The 18,394-nt window shown below is 45.8% G+C and overlaps 1 protein-coding gene across 2 annotated transcripts; it reads right to left on the bottom strand.

Moving 5' to 3' along the window:
* Positions 1-1,434: 1,434 nt before the first annotated feature.
* Positions 1,435-16,974, bottom strand: EIF3D (eukaryotic translation initiation factor 3 subunit D). Of its 2 annotated transcripts, none has more exons than XM_012787100.2 (15): positions 16,808-16,974; positions 14,252-14,384; positions 13,903-13,948; positions 12,577-12,713; positions 11,884-11,969; positions 10,880-10,952; positions 9,002-9,114; positions 8,142-8,274; positions 7,419-7,566; positions 6,487-6,617; positions 5,755-5,840; positions 5,529-5,658; positions 2,561-2,703; positions 2,087-2,370; positions 1,435-1,577 (listed from the first exon to the last, which is right to left on the bottom strand). In XM_012787100.2, the coding sequence occupies exons 2-15, from the start codon at positions 14,372-14,374 to the stop codon at positions 1,564-1,566; spliced, it is 1,647 nt and encodes a 548-aa protein (XP_012642554.1). In that variant the 5' UTR covers positions 14,375-14,384; positions 16,808-16,974; the 3' UTR covers positions 1,435-1,563. The 2 variants fall into 2 exon arrangements, with proteins under 2 accessions (XP_012642554.1, XP_012642555.1); XM_012787101.2 differs by lacking the exon at positions 16,808-16,974 and adding an exon at positions 16,611-16,756.
* Between the last annotated feature and the right edge of the window lie 1,420 nt (positions 16,975-18,394).

Here is an 18,394-nt window from a genome sequence, read left to right as displayed (position 1 = left end):
GCTTAGGATCACACAGTTAAAAAAAAAACCTGAGGAGGCAACCCGAATGGCAGGAGGATGATTAACTGGACCATCAAGGTTGGCGTCCCAGGGGTGGCGCGTGGCCCCTGCACTAGAGGCACATGGGCTGAGTATTTGTGGGGGAATACGGGAACTTTCAACAGGCATCACACAGTCCAGTGAAATGGGGCTGAGGCTTCTTGTGGGAAGGCAGTGTGGAAGAACTGTGTGGTCTCACAGCTTTGCACGGCTGGAGCTTTTCTTTAAAAATTGTAGTCAAGGACTCTAGTAAAAACTTCCTGACCCCTCAGGCCAAAGTCGTCACTAAGGAATGCCATTTATCTGTTTTCTTCACAGCCTGTATCAACACTAAAGAAAAGCTCCATTAGAGCAGAAATTGTGCAGTATCTGGCATACAGAAATTCCTCAGTAAACACATTTTTTCTGCCCAATACGATCTGCAGGAAAGTAAGCATTTGTTGAATAAGCACGTGGTCCTCCAGAACCACAAATGCAGCCCCTCAACCAAATCCAAACTTAACAGAACAAATGCCTTTATTAAAAGGATCTGTTCTATAAAATTTGGTTTCAGTCAAAGGCCACACTTGAAAATCCAGAAGGCCACATGTGGCCCCAAGGCTGCAGGGGTGAAGACTATGAAAATGGGTGCTGGCAAACTATTAAGTACCTAAAATAGTTCCCAGTCTTACTTGGTGAATATAGTGGGAAACTACACAGGATTGGTAAGGTATGTATGGCAGGGCCCCGAGACTGGGTTGAACACGGATTGCAGACAACAGGATGCTATTGGAGGTTTGAATGGAGGATTTTTAGCAGTCAACTTGGCAGCCCCATGCAGGACAAGTAAAAGCAGGGGAAGATGATACACAATTATTTTTAGAGAATGAGCCTGAAGTCACCTTCCACTTGTTCCAGTTAATCCTGCTGGATTGGGCCATGGGCTTTCAAGAGGTGATTTGGTGAATACGCCAATACCACTCCAGACTCAAACTCCTGGCACCTGCCACACCACTTTCATATACACTATTTACATAGAAAACTCCCCAAGCACATATTCTGCACTCTCTCCAGTACCTCTGACAACGAAGTTCAATAGACTTTTGCTTGCTTTCTGAGGCTCAATTGTTTTGATTAAATCAGAAGACCATTGAGGTCTTGTGGAAATGGACTTCTTACGGGGAACCCCCCTAAGGCACCTCACAACTGACAACACTGCTCATGAAAAGATAATTTCAAGGGGTTCCTGGAACAAAAAAAATTTAGTGCATCCATCACCTAGAACGAATGTAAAACTAACAATGCTCAAGAGTACACGATGGAACCCAGGCTATGAACTCCACATAGAAACTGCTGAATCTCATGCCCCCCCAAGGGCTACTTGGAGAAGAGTAAATCATGAATGTGCACATAGGATGAAGGAAGAGACTAAACAGACTTATACTTTATTCCATCTGTCAAACGTCACAGAGCAAGAGTCAAATACTCCAAGGCCCTTCTGGGCTCAGTGGAATTACGAAGCCCAGCTTCACATCACTGTCTGGTTTAAGTTTCTTCCTCTGAAAGACACAAAAATGTTAAGAGAAATGAGACATGTTGTGTGCTGTGATGTTGTTTCCTTTCTGAATCTGTGCTGTATATGCTTGAATTTTCAGTGCCTCCACTCAGAAGTTAAGCCTTTCAGATCCTTATAGGGCCGAGAGCTATTTCGCTTAGTCAACTGCTGGTGAAGCAGGAGACACAGCTTTCAGGCTGTGAAACTGACCTGGAGCAGACCTTTTGCCCTCTAGACCACGGGTGCTTCCATCAGGGACTTCCACTGCCTTTTCCCAGATGCTTCTGCCTCAATCTTGCCACTTCTCCTAAAGACCACTCTCCTCCCCAACCTCTTCGTGTGATCTAAAGGCTGTGGAAGCAGCTCTTGGAGCCTAAGTGAATGGTTCTCCAAACCCAAGTGACAGGGAATTCTCAAAAAGTCTTGTCAAGTTAAGGATGACAGTGGCTATAGAACTTGCTCCCATGCTAGCCCAAGATCACTCTAGACTTCAGAGAGAAGCTTGTTACACACCTTCTTCTTCCTCTTCCTCTTCTTCCTCCTCCTCATCATCTTCATCAGAGCTAAAGGTGCCATCAGGCAGGCTATAGACACGGATGACCTGCTTGTTGGGGTCTTTGAGGATGAGGTATTTGCCTTCCTCCAGCTTCATACAAATGTCGATGACGCAGCGCAGAATGCCCCAGGCATTCTCCACGCTCAGGTTGATCTGGCTGGCAAACTCATTGGGCTTGAACTGCTGGGTGCCCAGGATGACGTGGCGGGAGGAGTCTTTCACATGGTACCGAGACACGTAACTAGTTGGAGGAAAGGATATCAGTGGTTGGAGCAGAGAGATAGTAACACTTGGGATCAGACGTCAATAAAATGGTGATACCTGGTCTGCTGCTACTCTGAAGGAAAAAGGGAGAAGACAAGCCTTCACCTCCCTACCCAGACACCCCGCTTTCAGAAAATAAGCTCACAACTCATGGGCAGCAAACTCACCCAAGCTTGAGGTACTCAGATCCAGCCAGCAGAGCACAGCAGGTCCACCGGGCCAACTTGTAGCTGTTGTTCTTCAGCTCAGTGGCAATGACGGCCCCTCGCTGAGAGTCCAGCTTCTGACGCCAGTCAACACCATTACAGTGCTGCAGGAGGAAAGCCCCGGTTACAGGAGCGGAGGCAGGGCCCTAACGCCCAAGGCTCTGGAACTCCTCTGGCAGAGAAGCTCCCTGGTCTGCCTAACTGGAAAGTGAGTACGCGCTGAGACTGTTACCATTTCAGAGACAAAGACATGCTCCCCCCCTTGCACAGCCTGCCACACAGCACACAGGCAAATTGTAATTCCTCTCTTTTTAGAGCTCTCCTAGACAGGGACAAACAGATGGACACACACACACACACGTACATTAGAAATAAGTGCCATAGAAATGGCAGAGACAGCTGTGTGCTATGTGTTGTATGGCAAGGAAGGGCTCCACAGACAATGTTGACCTTGTGGAGAATGCTGACACACAAGCTGCAGGTGGAAACAGGAGGTCCTGATCTGAGAGGCCTGCTGGGTGGGAAAGCCAGGCTGAGCCACCCCCAGGTGGGGTCAGAGGCCTGCAGAGCGTGAGGAGCCCAGAGTCTGATGTTTTACACCCTCTCCCCCACACATGAGGGACCCCAGAAAGATTGTCTTCTCTAACCACCTCATTTATAGATGTGGGAAGCTGGATCCACAGTGAGGTCAAAGGTCACATGGCAGAAGTTCCCAAACTTTCTTGGTTCATGGCAACCCTAAGCCAAAAGAAATACTGAAGAATTCCTTCTATTCAGTAGTAGGTTCAAACCACACAGTAATATCCTGACACACTTGTGTTTCTCCCAAACATTTAAAATATCCTGTGGTACCCTTGTGAGTTTACTGTGGCATTTTCCCCTTTTGTTAGAGATGGGGTCTTGCTATGTTGCTCAGGCTAGACTCCAACTCCTGGGCTTAAGTTAAGCAATCCTCCCTCCTTAGCCCCCCATAGTCCTACAGCTAAGAAAACAGGTGTGCACCACCATTCCTGGCTTGCTGTGGCATTTTAAGAGCCCTTCCACCAGTCTGCATTGCACGATAAGCAGTGTTTGGACAACTGATTGGCAGAGATGGATTAGATTTGAGGGTGGTGGTGGAGACAAGTTGCGGCATGAGTGCAAAACAGGAACCATCACCAGGGTCCTGAGCTAGGTGATGATGTCAGGGGAATCCTGAACTGAGTCAGCAGACAGACTGCCCTGACAGCACAACAGAACAGTGCAAAGGAGGATGGGAGATGTTAGCAGCTCCGAACTTATGTGAGCGGGGGAAAGACAAACTGGGGAAAGACAGGCTCATGGATGGACGAGCCAGAGGCAATGACAGGAATGAGGATACTGGAAGGGGAAGGTGTTTTAGCAGAAAAACAAAGGGAGGCAAGTCAGAGTAAATCTCAGATTTGAGAAGTCGGGAATGGGCATCTCAGTCACGCAACTGGAAGGAACTGAACTCTGCCAACAACTGGCATGAGCTTGCAAAGAAACCTTCTTCCTGAACTTCCAAATGAGAACTCAGCTCTACTGACACCCTAACTTCAGCCTATGACACCTCAACAGAGAACCAAGCCACACCGTGCTGGAATTCTGATCTACAGAGCTATAAGCTAATGATTAGTGTTGTTTTAAACCATTAAGTTTCTGTTAATTTGTTACAGTGCAAAAGAAACAAATACAAGCCTATCTAAAGAAGTACTTGTGGCAAAGAAAGCTGTGTGGGGGACTGACCCTAAGAGAAGGCTCCACTGAGGGTCAAAAAAGAGGGGAGCTGGCCAGGCATGGTGGCTCACACCTGTAACCCCAGTGTTTGGGAAGGCTGAGAATAGCTTGAGGCCAGGAGTTCGAGACTAGCCTGAGCAACACAGTGAGACCCCATCTCTATAAAAAGGAGGAGAGTCAGCAGAAACCACATGTGAAGGGAGCAAAGAAATATACTAGAGTAGCAACACTGAGGTCAAAGCCACATAAACATGGCAATGCTGAATGCTGCAGGGAGCTCACTGTGGTAAGTCCAAGAAAAGGCCATTGGCCCCAGAGCCAGGCCCACAGCAAAACTTCCAGTGTGCTTTTTTTGCAGGTGATGGGGTATAAGGAGTCCTGGAGGGGTTAGAATCAGCAGCAGCCCATGCTGGTCCCTTTGCTCTGGGCAGGAAGCAGTAACAGCCCTCTGTACATCTCACAGAGACTTGTCCAACACAGGCCTGGCCTTGGAGCCATCCTCCCTACTGAACATCCTCTATTCTACACACCAGCACCTGGAGCACCACCCACTTCAATTCAGATGCAGCACACAAATCTGGGTAGCTTGTGAAAGAGTAACAGCCCAACGATTGTGGAGCACCAGCACAAGGGAGCATGGGAGGAGGAGGAAGAAAATGGAGAAAGCGTGTTTCTATCAAGGTGCCTCAGAAGAGTCAATTCTGAGCTAGATCTTAGAATCTGAGTTCGGTAAGTGAAGGAGCTGAAAAAAAGGAATCAAAAGATTGAAGAGAAGGTAGTGGCCCAGTAAATCAAAGAAGAGGTCAAAATGAAGCATTGTCAGGCTGACAGAAAAATGGCCAACCCAGATAATAAGGAGATGAAAATCAGATGCCTGCAGAGAGCAGAAGCCAATAGGAGGTCAGAATAGAACAGAGAGGAAGAAAGTACTGGAAGAATGGAGTTACTGGTTCCTTTGTGCAAAATAAGCAGAAAAGTTCTTTAAACGTAACACAGTTCTGCACACATACTTCACACTCTTTCTCAGTCAGGAACTAAGCAGAGAAAAAATTTCATAAGACAAAAACCTAGGTAGCCCTATAAGTAACGAAAGGGGAAAAGAGGCTAGTTCATAGGCGCTAGCTTGTGACAACAGGCACTGTGGATAACACAGACATGGTGTCATAAGGAGGTGACAGACATGGTGCCTCACCCTGGAATCCCACTCATTGAGTGTCTTGATGTTGATGAAGGACACTTCCCCATTGGCTCCGGTCATGACGCCATCATGCTCACAACGAACAATAAGGTCAATATCATCTCCAAGCTTCCACCTGCGATACCTGCGATGAAGGAGAAACTCATCTGGTCACCTGAGACCCCACACAATAGGGCCTGTGCTGTAATCTGGTCACACATCCACCAGAGAGGTAACATACCGGTATGCAACAGAGGCGATCTCATTCTTATCCATGTCGTCCTCCACAAACGGGTTTGGGTTGGGGAAATTGTATCTTTCCTTTCCCTGCAGAAATGACAGGTGCCGTGAGACAGTGCTAATCTTGCAGCCAACGCCAGTCAGCTTAATTACTGCCCTGGCCAGGTCCCTGGGGGGCTCTGAGATTGCTGCTTGTTTTATGCCTACTTTCCCCTCCTGACTGTTGGCACTTGAATTGTAACAATTAATTAGTAACCATACCCCTACCGAGTTGTTTTTCCTGCCATAGCACATATTCCCATTTGACATAACAAATTTATTCAGCGTTCATTGTCTTTCTTCTCCATTATAACAAAGCTCTATAAGGCTGGGAGGGATGCAGACACTGAAGGAACGTTGTTTTTTTTTCTGCTGTAAAGAATCTAAAACAGCTTATCAGTATACAATAGTGTATTTGTTAAATCACTGAAGGAATCTTTAACATGTCTGTGTGGAACATGTATTATCAACAGTATTCTAAATTTACAGACAAGAAACATGGCCAAGAGTACAGAGCTATGAGGTGGCAGATACATGTTCAAAGTCAGCAGTCTGACCTCAAAGCCCAAGCTCGTAACTCCTCTGCTACAGGCAGGCACCATATGTATCCCTCCTGCTCGACCCCACAACCCCAGAGCCTTGCACAAAGCAGATGCTCAACAGATAGTAGTTAACTAAATAAAAATTTCCTCACCATTCTTAGGCACTGCTGGGAGAAATTGTGGTTGATATAGGTTGCTTCCATGGCCAGGTTTCGGGGTGAATTGAAGGAATTACCTTCATCTTGAGGGGGCTCATTGGCCGTCTCACTCACTGTCAGGAGGTCTGCAAAAGTGGTGGCAAGGTCATCAACACATGCAGCAAAGAGACACTGACAACACGCACAGCACTGTGTAGATGAGGAGATCCGAGCGACACAGGCCTTTCCTTCAAGGCCTGTCATCTCCTAAGGTGGGTCTCCCAAGTGTGGGACTCATGGTGGGGGTGGGGAGAGCTGGGCAGGTGGGGGATGCTCCTTGGTGACTTTAAAGACTGCCCAACTTGAAATTCAATCTCACAGTCAGAAAGCTAAGCTGCCCCTTTCAATTTTTTTGCATTCCTGAAGAGAATGATTTTGTTAGCTTTTTAACAAAGGAAAGACCTCAGGACTCAGATTCAGAATATAACTGTTTTGTTTCCATTCCTGTTATGTTTTGAGTAACCTGGTTTTCATTTATGGTGTGTATGAATGTATCAGTATGGTATGAAATATATGTACATGTATTTTTGCATTTATAAATAAACCCAAGCCAATAAAAGGGGGGCATCAATTTAAGGGAAAACATAAAGCAAACACTAAGGATGGCATGAGAGAAGGCAGAGGTCAGGAAAGTGCTATTCGAATGAGTATCCCCAGGAAGAGTACACTGGGGTGCTGTGAGGACTCCAAAGGCTGATACCTTGAGGAGGTACTGCAGTGACAGTCCCTTCCCGTGTCTTTGAGGAGTCTGGGAGGGATTCAAGCATTGCTGTCAATTTTTTTAGGGCAAACTGACAGATTTCCTACCCACTCTCTAAGTACTAGGGAATGCTTCAAGCTGACAAAAATCCCTTGAGTTTGAGTTGTTCCTCAGGCGGGCTTCTTACCAAAGTCTGAGTTGTCCCTCTTGTCAAAGAAGAGCTTAGACCCGACTCTCTGGACAACAATATCCCAGGAATACACGGAGCGGGTACAGCTCATCAGCGTGGCCAGAATGGCATCGGTGGCAAACACATTCCCCTGAGTTTTTGCCAGCTGCAAACAGGATGAAAGAAAGATCTGAGGACTCTCTTAGGTCTCACTGCCCATTCACGTGGATGGGAAAGAACTCCTTTGCTTGCCACATAAACCTGGTGCATAAGGAGGTTTTTCACACAACCATTCTTCCCTCACCCAAGAAGGCTGTGGCAGACCAGCCAGTGAGCCTCTGTGGGCAGAGCAACTGCCCTGGGCTACTGCGGAACTGTGGCCCATTGAGCACTTGCCGGGTTCCAGCCCAGTGCTTCCTGATGCTTTCACCCTTGCCCCCTATGGCATGTGCCATGTACACTGACCTCCTTCTGCTGATGGGAAAACTAAGGATCAGAGAGATGAAGCTAGGAGGCATGGCACAGCTGGGGTTTGAGTCCAGCTCTGCTTAACACCAGTATTTCTGGCCTGCCCAGCAAAGTGTCTTTATTTTCATCAAACTTAAATCGGATTCAGAAGAGTCTTATGCACAGGCCCTAACAATACACTGATATTCCCGTGCACTCTGTTTGTTCTGAGGCTCAGCTGTAGAAGCTGACAGCATATCTAACGGGTGGGACAGGGGCAGAGGCGGCGCATACCTTTCGGATGACAGGGTCATCTGTGGTGGTGACAGTGTGGAAGATGCGCTTAATGCTCCGCAGTGGCTTCTCACTCCTCGTGGTGATGCGGTCAAAGGCTTTATCATAGTATTCCAGGGCCCCGCAACACTCGCTGAGGAGAGTGGGCACGATATGCAAGTAAAGGAGATGGCCCTTTTTTAAAGCCATGGAATCAGAAGTCTAACATATAAGGGATGGAAAACACTGACTAGAAAAGATAAATCATTGGAGTCTGCTTGGTTCCCTGTCCTCTCAGCTCCTGATGTGGCTCCAGGGGACACAGCGAACACAACCCACCCAGCCCCACCTCTGTGTAAGAGACAGGGAGCCTGAGGCCGAGAGAATGACCAGTTGCAGCCGCATCCAGGGGTCTGACTTGTAGCCTGGTGCTCTGCTCCCCATCTACTTGCCCTCTGAGGTAAGGGGCTCTTGGAAATGTCAGGAGAAGCAAAGATTCTCCTCAAGAATCCCTATTTCTCTTTTGGCTTGAAGAGCTTTATAACTTAATCTTACTTTTCTTTTGCTCAGGATGCCAGGAAGCTGAAAGATATCTGGAGTTTAACATCAGCAAATTTCTTTCTGCTTTCTTTTCTCTTTCTGCCAAAAAAGCTATATAACTTAATCTGCTTTGCTCAGGATGCCAGGAAGTTAAAAGAAGTCTGCAGTTTAATATCACTAGACTTCTACTTTTCCCCCCGGTCTTGTTCTTTAAAAACACTTCTGTTAATTTTATTTAACATGTTTGGAGTAAGTTGCTTCAAAGCCTTTTTGGAAATACTTACATCAGCTTTTCTACACACATAAGAGTATGGTGGGAAGCAGCAAAAGATGCTACGTACATGTCCTGTGGCTCTGATACTTCCAGATAACGCATTTTCATCAACTGAGGAAAATCCATTTCTTCTTTCACCTCCCAGTCACTACGAACTTCAACTGAAGAGTCTCGGGGTTTCTGTGGTGGAAAATCATTGGAGGAAAACAAAAATTAAAGGCCATACAAAACATAAGCAAAAGAAAGCTTAACAATACAAAGGGCTTTTATTCAAAAAATATAGTGTTGGCTGTTTTGTAAGACAGAATCCCTCACTCCTAGAGCTTACACTCTAGAAGAGGACTGAAGGGATCACAAGTTCAGAAGCAAACAGGGGTCCAGTCCTAGGCACTGATGTCACTTGGAGAACATGTAACAGCTCCTTTTCATTTCTCTCAGGATATCAACTATTCTTGATAAAGCAAGCATCATGTGCAGCAAAATGTAACTATAACTTACACTTACACTGTAAGACAACTGTAACTTCACTTTTGCTTGTATGTGCCTACTGTTCTCAGAATGCCCACACAAACATCTGCACATGAATGTTCATAGCAGTACACTCATAATAGCCCAAAAGTATAAACTACCCAATTGTCCACAGACGGGTGAACTGCTCAGCAAAATATGGTTATCCATACAAAGGAATATTATTTGGCAATTAAAATGAAATGAAGTACAGCTGACTCTTGAACAACATGGGTTTGAACTGCTCGGGTCCACTTAATATGCATACCCCACCCCCTGCACTGAACATGGATGGAAAACACAGTATTTTCGGGATGCAAAACCCAGGTGTACAGAGAGTCAACTTTTCATATGTGGGTTCCACCGGGCCCACCATAGGACATGTGTATGCATGGATTTTGGTACACATGGGGTCCTGGAACCAATCCCCCTAGTATACCAAGGGACAACTGTATTGGTACATGCTACAACGTGGATGAACCTAGAAAACACTATGCTAAATAAAAGTAGCCTGTCACAAAAGATCATACGGTGTATGATTCCATTTATGTGAAATGTGCAAAACAAAAAAATCCATATAGGCAGAAAATAGAAGTGGTTGTCTACAGTTGGGGCAAATACAGGGTATGCAATGGTTTAGGTATGTCCCCTGGAATTTACACTGAAATTCGAATCCACTGTGGTGGTGTTGGGAGGCGGGGTCTTTAAGAGGAGATCAGGTCATTTAGAGGGGATTAATGCCTTTCTTGAAGGAATGGGTTAGCTAGAAGAGTTCAGCCCCCTCTTCTCTCTCATGCCCCCTTCCAACTTCTGCTTTTCTGCCATGCTATGAAGCAGTGCCAGGCCCTTACCAGATGAGGCTGCATGATCTTGGACTTCTCAGCCTCCAGAATAGTAAAAATAAACCACCTTCCTTTATAGTTTATAGTACAGGTATTTTGTTATAGTAATAGAAAACGGACTAAGACAGGGTGACTGCTAAAGCTTATAGGGTTTCACTAAGGCTACAATACAGTGGTGTCATTATAGCTCACTGCAACTTCAAACACTTAAGCTCAAGTGATCCTCCTGCCTCAGCCTCCTGAGTAGCTGGGAATATAGGCAAGTGACACCATGCCTAGCTAATTTTTCTATTTTTTGTAGAGACAGGGTCTCACCCTTGCTCAGGCTGGTCTTGAACTCCTGGCCTCAAATGATCCTCCCACCTTGCCCTGGCCTCCCAGAGTGCTATGATTACATGCATGAGCCACCACGCCCAGCCCAGGGTTTCTTCTTGGGGTGATGAAAATGGTCTGAAATTGACTGTAGTAATGGCTGTATACTAAAAACTAAAATTATATAGTATGTGCATCATAAAATAATAAAGCTATTATAAAGACAAACAAACAGAAAACACCATAGCAAGCTCACAGATGGAATTCTGGTATAAATACACTACCTGTGATTTTTGATCCCATTTCTGCCTAACTCCAAATTGCTTCTGGAATTTTTTCTGTAGTCGTATGCGTTCTCTGAAAAGATAGAAATATTGTGATCTCAGTACAGATCTTTTAGTGGCTTCTTCAAAAGGCAGAAGCTGCCACTTTAGGTAAACCTCAACATCACTGACTTCTCTGAACTATGGAAAACAGGGGATCATAAAAGGAATAGGCCAAAAGGGTGCACAATGGAGATGCTGGAAGAGGCATACTGCCCCCAAACGCTGACCAGATATATTTCACTCCATTGACAGTGACTCTCCACTGGCAGCCCCAACCTGGCATGTAGTGGCTGCTGTATTACACAACTCCAGGGGGCGCACAGGACATAGTATAAATGGGGCTTTCTGGAGTTGTGCCACAGCAGAACCAAGTCTAGGAAAGCTCCAGTCTCATCTCATTGCTTTTTTTTTTTGAGACAGAGTCTCACTTTGTTGCCCAGGCTAGAGTGAGTGCTGTGGCGTCAGTCTAGCTCACAGCAACCTCAAACTCCTGGGCTCAACTGATCCTACTGCCTCAGCCTCCCAAGTAGCTGGGACTATAGGCATGCGCCACTATGCCTGGCTAATTTTTTCTATATATATTAGTTGGCCAACTAATTTCTTTCTATTTATAGTAGAGATGAGGTCTCGCTCTTGCTCAGGCTGGTTTCGAACTCCTGACCTCGAGCAATCCGCTCGCCTCAGCCTCCCAGAGTGCTAGGATCACAGGCGTGCGCCACCACACCCGGCCTCATTGCTTTTGTTTCTATTCACTGCACATGTCCCACTACAAGGAGTTAGTTTCCTGCCCATGCTGTCTGTCATGAACTGGCCCTGGGAGAACAGGCTAAAGGTGGCCTGGTGGCTTTACAATTTTTTCTTTTACAATGATGAAGACAACCATCCTCCTGCTTTGGCCCTAGGGTTCTGGAGTATGGCCAGTGTGGGAAGGGTCCTTTGCTCTGGGAGGATGTGAAACTCACCTCTCTTTCTGCTTAGCACTCTTAGGCAGGGTTTGCAGGTTGAACTGCAACATGTTCCGTCGATCTTTGTCTCTGCGGAGGTTCCGCTGAGAATCGGGAAAAAAAACTCATGTTAAAATCTTGGAGATTTGGCTTACAACAGGCAAGGGTAATGGGAAGTGTTTAGAGTAAGTTTAGGATGCAAAATCCCAAGTTTCACATGTTACTGTGTGCTTTTATTCTTATTTTATAGCATCAACACTCTAGGGGTTTTAGTGGGGAAACTACTTGGAATTAGCTTAGACTTATATTTACACAGAATATTTTTCATTGAAGTAGGTTTTACTGGATCTTCTTGGGGTTGCTGAGTTTGTCTCTTTATGTGATACTATGCAGCTAAACTGGACCATCTACTTAATAAAGCCTGTATACAGCAATTAAGTGAGGCAATAGGCACAGGTGTACCTTTTTATCTAGCACAAACCATCCATTCTTAGCAATGGGTATGATGTCCTAGCTACTGGTGAACAGCAATCTAAACTATTTAAATGCACCCTTGGACCAAGTACAAGTTTACTTTAGCAGAGTCTGTCACTGAACAGTGACCTGGGATTCACTGAAAGACCTATGATAATATGCTTTCCTCTCCCATTAGTATTTATAAGGCAGCAAGTGATAGCCCCAAGATGGTCAGGTTGCTGGCTCTTGGCTTACCTGTGCAAATCTCATCCGATTCCGCTGGTAGGCAGTCTTCTGTGTGCGTGCTGTATCCACCAGTTGAAAGCTAGTTTCATCCTCCTCATGGAAATAAGCATATTGACTTCCACCACCAAACTGAGAGGAGTACTTATCTGGGGGCAAAAGTGACAGCGTGTAATAACTGCCACCTATAGACTTTACATATACATACAGTCTAAAGCCTTGTTAGTTGAAGTGTCTCAGGAACTATAGCACTGGCTGGCAGTTTGTTAGACAGACAGACTCACAGCCCCACCTCAGATCTACTGAATCAGAACTGGCCTTTTAACAAGATCCCCAGGTGATTCATATGCACATTCAAGTTTGAAAAGCTCTGGTCCAAAGAACTTCCTAAGCCAAGACAGAGGGACTCAAGCTAGCCCATTTCACTCTTAATTGTGTAAGAATCTCAACTAAGATTTAATTTAATAGGAGAGGTAAATACAGGCACATGCTCCCTTATCTGATCCCTAAGGCAGACATGTCTAATGGATCATGATATACTTTCTTGCCAACCTGAGCTTCAGAAAACTCAGTATTCCAGGCAGCCACTTCCAATGATCTCAACTGGCACAGAGAAAAAGCTTTTTATCGTATTAGGAACCAGAGGTTTTAAACTTGGAGTCCACTGACTGGCTTCGGAGATTTAGTAAATCCCAAGCAAGGAAACACAAAATGGTAATGTTGGTCAATTGACTTTTAAAAGGATCTTTGGCTCCCTCAAACTGGAGGGAAACCTCATTATCATAGGCCAGATTTCCTTAATGAACAGTCTAAGTTTTGGGGCAATTTTTAAATACGTAGTGTCTGGCTGGGCACGGTGGCTCACGCCTGTAATCCTAGCACTCTGGGAGGCCGAGGCGGGCGGACTGCTTAAGTTCAGGAGTTCGAAACCAGCCTGAGCAAGAGCGAGACCCCCATCTCTACTATAAATAGAAATAAATTAATTGGCCAACTAATATATATAGAAAAAAAATTAGCCAGGCATGGTGGCACATGCCTGTAGTCCCAGCTAGTTGGGAGGCTGAGGCAGGAGGATTGCTTGAGTCCAGGAGATTGAGGTTGCTGTGAGCTAGGCTGACGCCACGGCACTCACTCTAGCCTGGGCAACAAAGTGAGACTCTGTCTCAAAAAAATAAAATAAAATAAAATACGTAGCGTCTGAAGTCTAGATTACATCCCAGAAGCTATGAATTATCGTTAGCATTTCCTTCACATTCCAGAAAGCTTTCAAATGTAGGTTACTAGAAAAATTAACAACTTTCCCAATGCCCTGATTGGGGTAGTTAGTTGAACACTTACTTGTGTACCTCTTATCTTGGTATGTGGCTCCCGTCCAGTCTGCAACCTATTAAGAACAACAAGAAAAGACAGAGAACTCACAGGTCAACCATGCAAGTTTCTATTGATCCAGAAACCCCTGAAGGTGAGAGAACACAGTGTGACAAAGTACCAGCAGAACTGGCTCACAATGCCTTTGTAAGTGCACAGCTCTCCTATGACTACTTCCAGAGAGTATAACCTTTCTCAGCTGGTATTCCTATAAGGAACACACGAGTTAAGCTTTTGAAAGAATAAAATCGAAACAGGGACTCGTGGAGAGCAGCAGCCACAGCTGAAAAGATTCAGATTCCTGCTGACAGGCCAGTACCTTTCCCAGCCGATCTCCTTTGCTGAATGGCTGGTAGGGCATATCCCGAAACTGCTCGGGAACCGCACAGGGACCCCAGCCTGAGGGATTGTCCTGGATCACAGGTGTCATGAACTTTGCCATCTTCCAATACCTTAAAAATATAAATAATGTGAGTAGCATATGCATGAAGGCCTCAAAATACAAAAGCCCTCCACAGGAGGTAAACAAAGACATAAAAAATAAAATTCAAAAAGCAACACATACAAAACAGGAATCCTCAACTGTTGAGCTACTACTATGTTTTCTTGTAAATAATACTGTGAATTAGTACTTAAAACTCAGAAAACTGCTAACAAACCTTATTTACCATATTTCACTAATTCTTTGACACCCTCTTTTTACTGTTACATCTTTAAAAATGAGGTTGCATCTTATGCTTGATGGGGTGTTGTACCTTAATTGGTAGTTTTTTCTCAGTGTCAAACAAAATAACAGTGCTTTAAAAATTTGGTAATGTTTCAGATTTGATGAAATGTATTAACATGTTTTCAAGTATATTAAGTGCATTCTGGTTCTCAGACACACCTTCACCAAGGCATATGATACTTAACTTCCCTAAGCTTCAGTCTTTTCATCCATAAAATAAACCAGATCCTTATTTATATCACAGGATCATTGTGAAAGTCTTATTAGTTAACACACATGAAAACTTTCTTTGTAAAACACAATTACTATTTAGACTTGCAAAAACACATTTAGGCACAGAGTGCTGAGAAAAAAGGATCTTTACGTAGTATATCCTGAAATTCAACTTTCTTGTTCTTCCAATTTTTTGTCATCAAAGCAAATCCTGTGTGCCATGCAAGTGGTCATAAGCCAGACAAAACAGCTGTCAGAAGGTGGAGCAGGTCCCCATAAACCTTAGGTCCAAAGTGGCCATATGTCAAATGCTCATCAACATTTCCAGGCACTGTTCTTAGTGCTTAACATGCATTAATTCATTAAATCCTCCCAATAACTTTGTGAGGTAGAACCCAGCATTAGCCCCACTTTTCAGAAAAGGTAACTGAGGCATAGAGAAATGAAGAAATTGCCCAGTCTCAACACGATTTGATGCAAAGTTTGAACCCAGGCAGTTTGGCTTCAGAGTCCACACTCTACAAAATCCTATAGCTCCTTTCAGGGGAATAAAATCCAGGGGCTGCATGGTAGACAGTAGCCGGACACTTCCTATCAAAAACCCATGCATTTATCGTCCACTATAATCCTCTGAAAATGTTCAGAAGGTGTGTTCCCAGAGGAAAATCCATTACACAGATACCTCCTGCAGGGTGGAAAGTAATCAGAGAACACAGGTATATTAAAGTTAGTAAACTCTCCTCACTGGCCCATGAGGGAGAGATTGAGGCTTCCTACAGAGATGACATTTGGGTGATAGCAACAGGGAATGAAACTGGGAGCTTCATCCTCCAAATTTGAACTTAAGCTATGCTGTGGGAAGAGGACAAAAGAAAAGGGGTGGTGGTCTCAAAACAAATTCACATTAAATAGATACTTATTAAGCTCCAAGTGTCAGGCACTATGCTGGATACTTTAACACCACTAACTCCCCCATTCCCCTATTTTAGAGGTGAAACACTGAAGCTCAGTCAAACCAAGCACTTGATCTCACCATCTCAAAATAGATTTGACTTCCAGGGTTGTCTACCCTAAGTCCAGCTTTCTTTCCATTATCTTACAGGTATGCAGCAGCCTGGCAAGATCTGGCATTTGAGACCATATTTAACAACACGACAATGATGTCTTGACGCACACTGCTTTAAAAATCTGGTTCTGTCAGAAGCTCAAGAAGGAACAGGCCCAAAGCTTGACATGCATCATGTCCTTGGAGAATCATGGGGTGGGAAGAAGTTCCCTGGCCTTCAGCACATGTAAAAAAAACGTGAGCAAATGGGAATAGTAGGAGAAACTGAGCTGCTCAGCTAAAATGATGTGACAGTTGTGTTGGCCACAGGGGCAGGATGGGGAGGCACCGACAGGGCAGTCAGAGGGGCTCTGCGAAGCCACAGGCCGCTACAGATCGCACACCATCAATCCCCGGGAAGGGGGTGGGGTGGGCTTCAGATCAGAGATCAAATCTACTCCTCTGTCCTAGCCTTACATTTCACAGAAAAGGAAAGGGAAATTCTGGAATGTGAATTACTCAGAACAGGGGCTGAACACCGCTAAGCTTGGCATCCTCAATACCCGTCCCAGAAACTCAGGAAGTCTTTGGCCACTTTAGAAATAAGACCCTGTGACCCCGCTGGGTTAAGTGACATGATCAAATTCGCCCAGCCCGTGGCCACTGAGTGGGGTTTAGGGCCAGGGACCTCACCCAGCACGCCGTGGCCCGCATGCCGCAGTGTGTGGGGTCTCCGGCCCCAGAAGGCGGATTCCTGCTCCGCCCAGCGGAGAGGCAGCGACCGCGGTGGGGGACGTAGGAGAAGTCTCTTCCGGTAGGCCCCCCGAAGACCGGGCCTGGTCCAAGTCGGCTCCGGAGGTCCGCAGGACTCTACGAAACACGCCGCTCACCTGCAACGGCCACGGCCGGCCGGGATGGCAAGAGATGATCCGAGCCGGAGGCCGCGTTACCAGCTGCACTCCATGAACCGGGAAAAAAAGAGAACATGCGCACGCAGTAGGAGGCGCCGTAAATACGACCGGCGCTGTCGTAAACCTCTCCGGCTTCCTCCGGGTTTGGCGGAAGGAAGAGCGCACGAGTCGTAAAGCGAAGGTGCACCCGGAAATCCGTCACTGCGCTTCGCAGGCTGTCCTGGTTAGACTCCGAGGGGCCAAGACGCGGGAGGGCTGGTTATGGTTACGTCAGGCATCCGGAGACGCCCTAAAAGGGCGTTCATTATGGAAACGTGGCGGCCTTGCAAGCGAAGCTGGAGGCGGGGAGCGGCCGGCAGCCCCTCTCTGTCCCACAAGCCTTCACGGGGCGGCCCGGCCCCTCTGTATCCCACAATGACCCGCGGCTACCGCCGCTTTAACCAATCGCCTTGCTTGCTTCTCCCAGCCGGGCGGGTGTGTCAGGCTGCGCGTTTTATCACTCCGTCCTCTTTAACAGCTGTGGAAACCGGCTCGGAGGTGTAAAGTGGTCTGCTTAGTTCAGACTGTTAGTTTACGGCCTTCAAACCATATTTCCTCAATTCTCAAACTTGATTGTACGACGAAGATTAATGGAGCGCTTTTTTTTTTTTGAGACAGTTTCATTCTGTCACCCGGGCTAGAATGCGGTTGGCGTCATCGTAGCTCACAGCAACCTCAAACTCCTGGACTAAAGCGATCCTTCTGCCTCAGCCTCCCCAGTAGCAGGGACTACAGGCATGTGCCAACATGCCCGGCTAAATTTTTCTGTTTTTGGCCGAGACAGGGTGTCGCTCTTGGTCAGGCTGTTCTGGAATTCATGACTTAAAACGATCCTCTCGCCTCGGCCTCCTAGAATGCTAGGGTTACAGTCCAATGCAGATTCCACGCGTCGCTTCCACAGATTGTACAAGTATGTGTAGGCGGAAGCCCAGGAATCTGCATTTTAATTAACAATTGTGATTCTGAAGTGGGACTCAGGAACCACTTTCCTAACGTGGACAACATGTGTTGTTCTCTCTGCAACTCCCAGCATATGGAGTTTCTCCTGGAGTTTTTCTTCGGGGAAGTTCAGAACACTGAAAGAGAATCTGAGGGGGTGGTTTTGTTAAAACCTCAGATCCTTTCTGTTATACCTGGCCTCCTGGTTTTCCTTATCAGTCTCCTAGCCTGTCTCCTTTATTGGAAAATAGATCTATTATTAGACATAGCTGACATCTAGGCTCTGCCACTTTGTTTCTGTGTGGCCTTCCCATTCCTGGGCCTCAATTTTCCTTATCTGTAAATTGGAGATGATAATAAAGGGGTGCTGTGAGGGTAAAAATAAATGTATGTGAAAGGAATTAGTAATTTCACTTACCAGTTAAGTGAAGTTGGATTGCTTATTTGACCTCTCTAAACTTGCTTGTTAATCTGTAAAATGAGAATGTTAATAGCAGCACCTATTTCCATAAATTCTCTCCCAATCTGCTCATCTTCCAGCTTTCCTAATTTTTGTTAATGGTACCTGGTGAATTGTGCTCAGTGCAA

This window comes from Microcebus murinus, chromosome 10 (genome assembly GCF_040939455.1).
Source record: "Microcebus murinus isolate Inina chromosome 10, M.murinus_Inina_mat1.0, whole genome shotgun sequence".
In the NCBI taxonomy this organism is placed as follows: domain Eukaryota; kingdom Metazoa; phylum Chordata; class Mammalia; order Primates; family Cheirogaleidae; genus Microcebus; species Microcebus murinus.
The sequence above is the reverse complement of the archived record's forward strand: the minus strand, read 5'-3'. Positions and strand labels throughout refer to the sequence as shown.

Bases quoted from the DNA above. Each gene is read 5' to 3' on its own strand.
- EIF3D (XM_012787100.2), bottom strand. From the start codon at position 14,374: ATGGCAAAGTTCATGACACCTGTGATCCAGGACAATCCCTCAGGCTGG. The intron at 7,567-8,141 runs GTATGCGCCGCC...TCCTGTTTGCAG, and splicing joins ATGACCCTGTCATCCGAAAG to CTGGCAAAAACTCAGGGGAA. The intron at 5,841-6,486 runs GTGAGGAAATTT...TCATTTCTGCAG, and splicing joins CCCAGCAGTGCCTAAGAATG to GGAAAGGAAAGATACAATTT.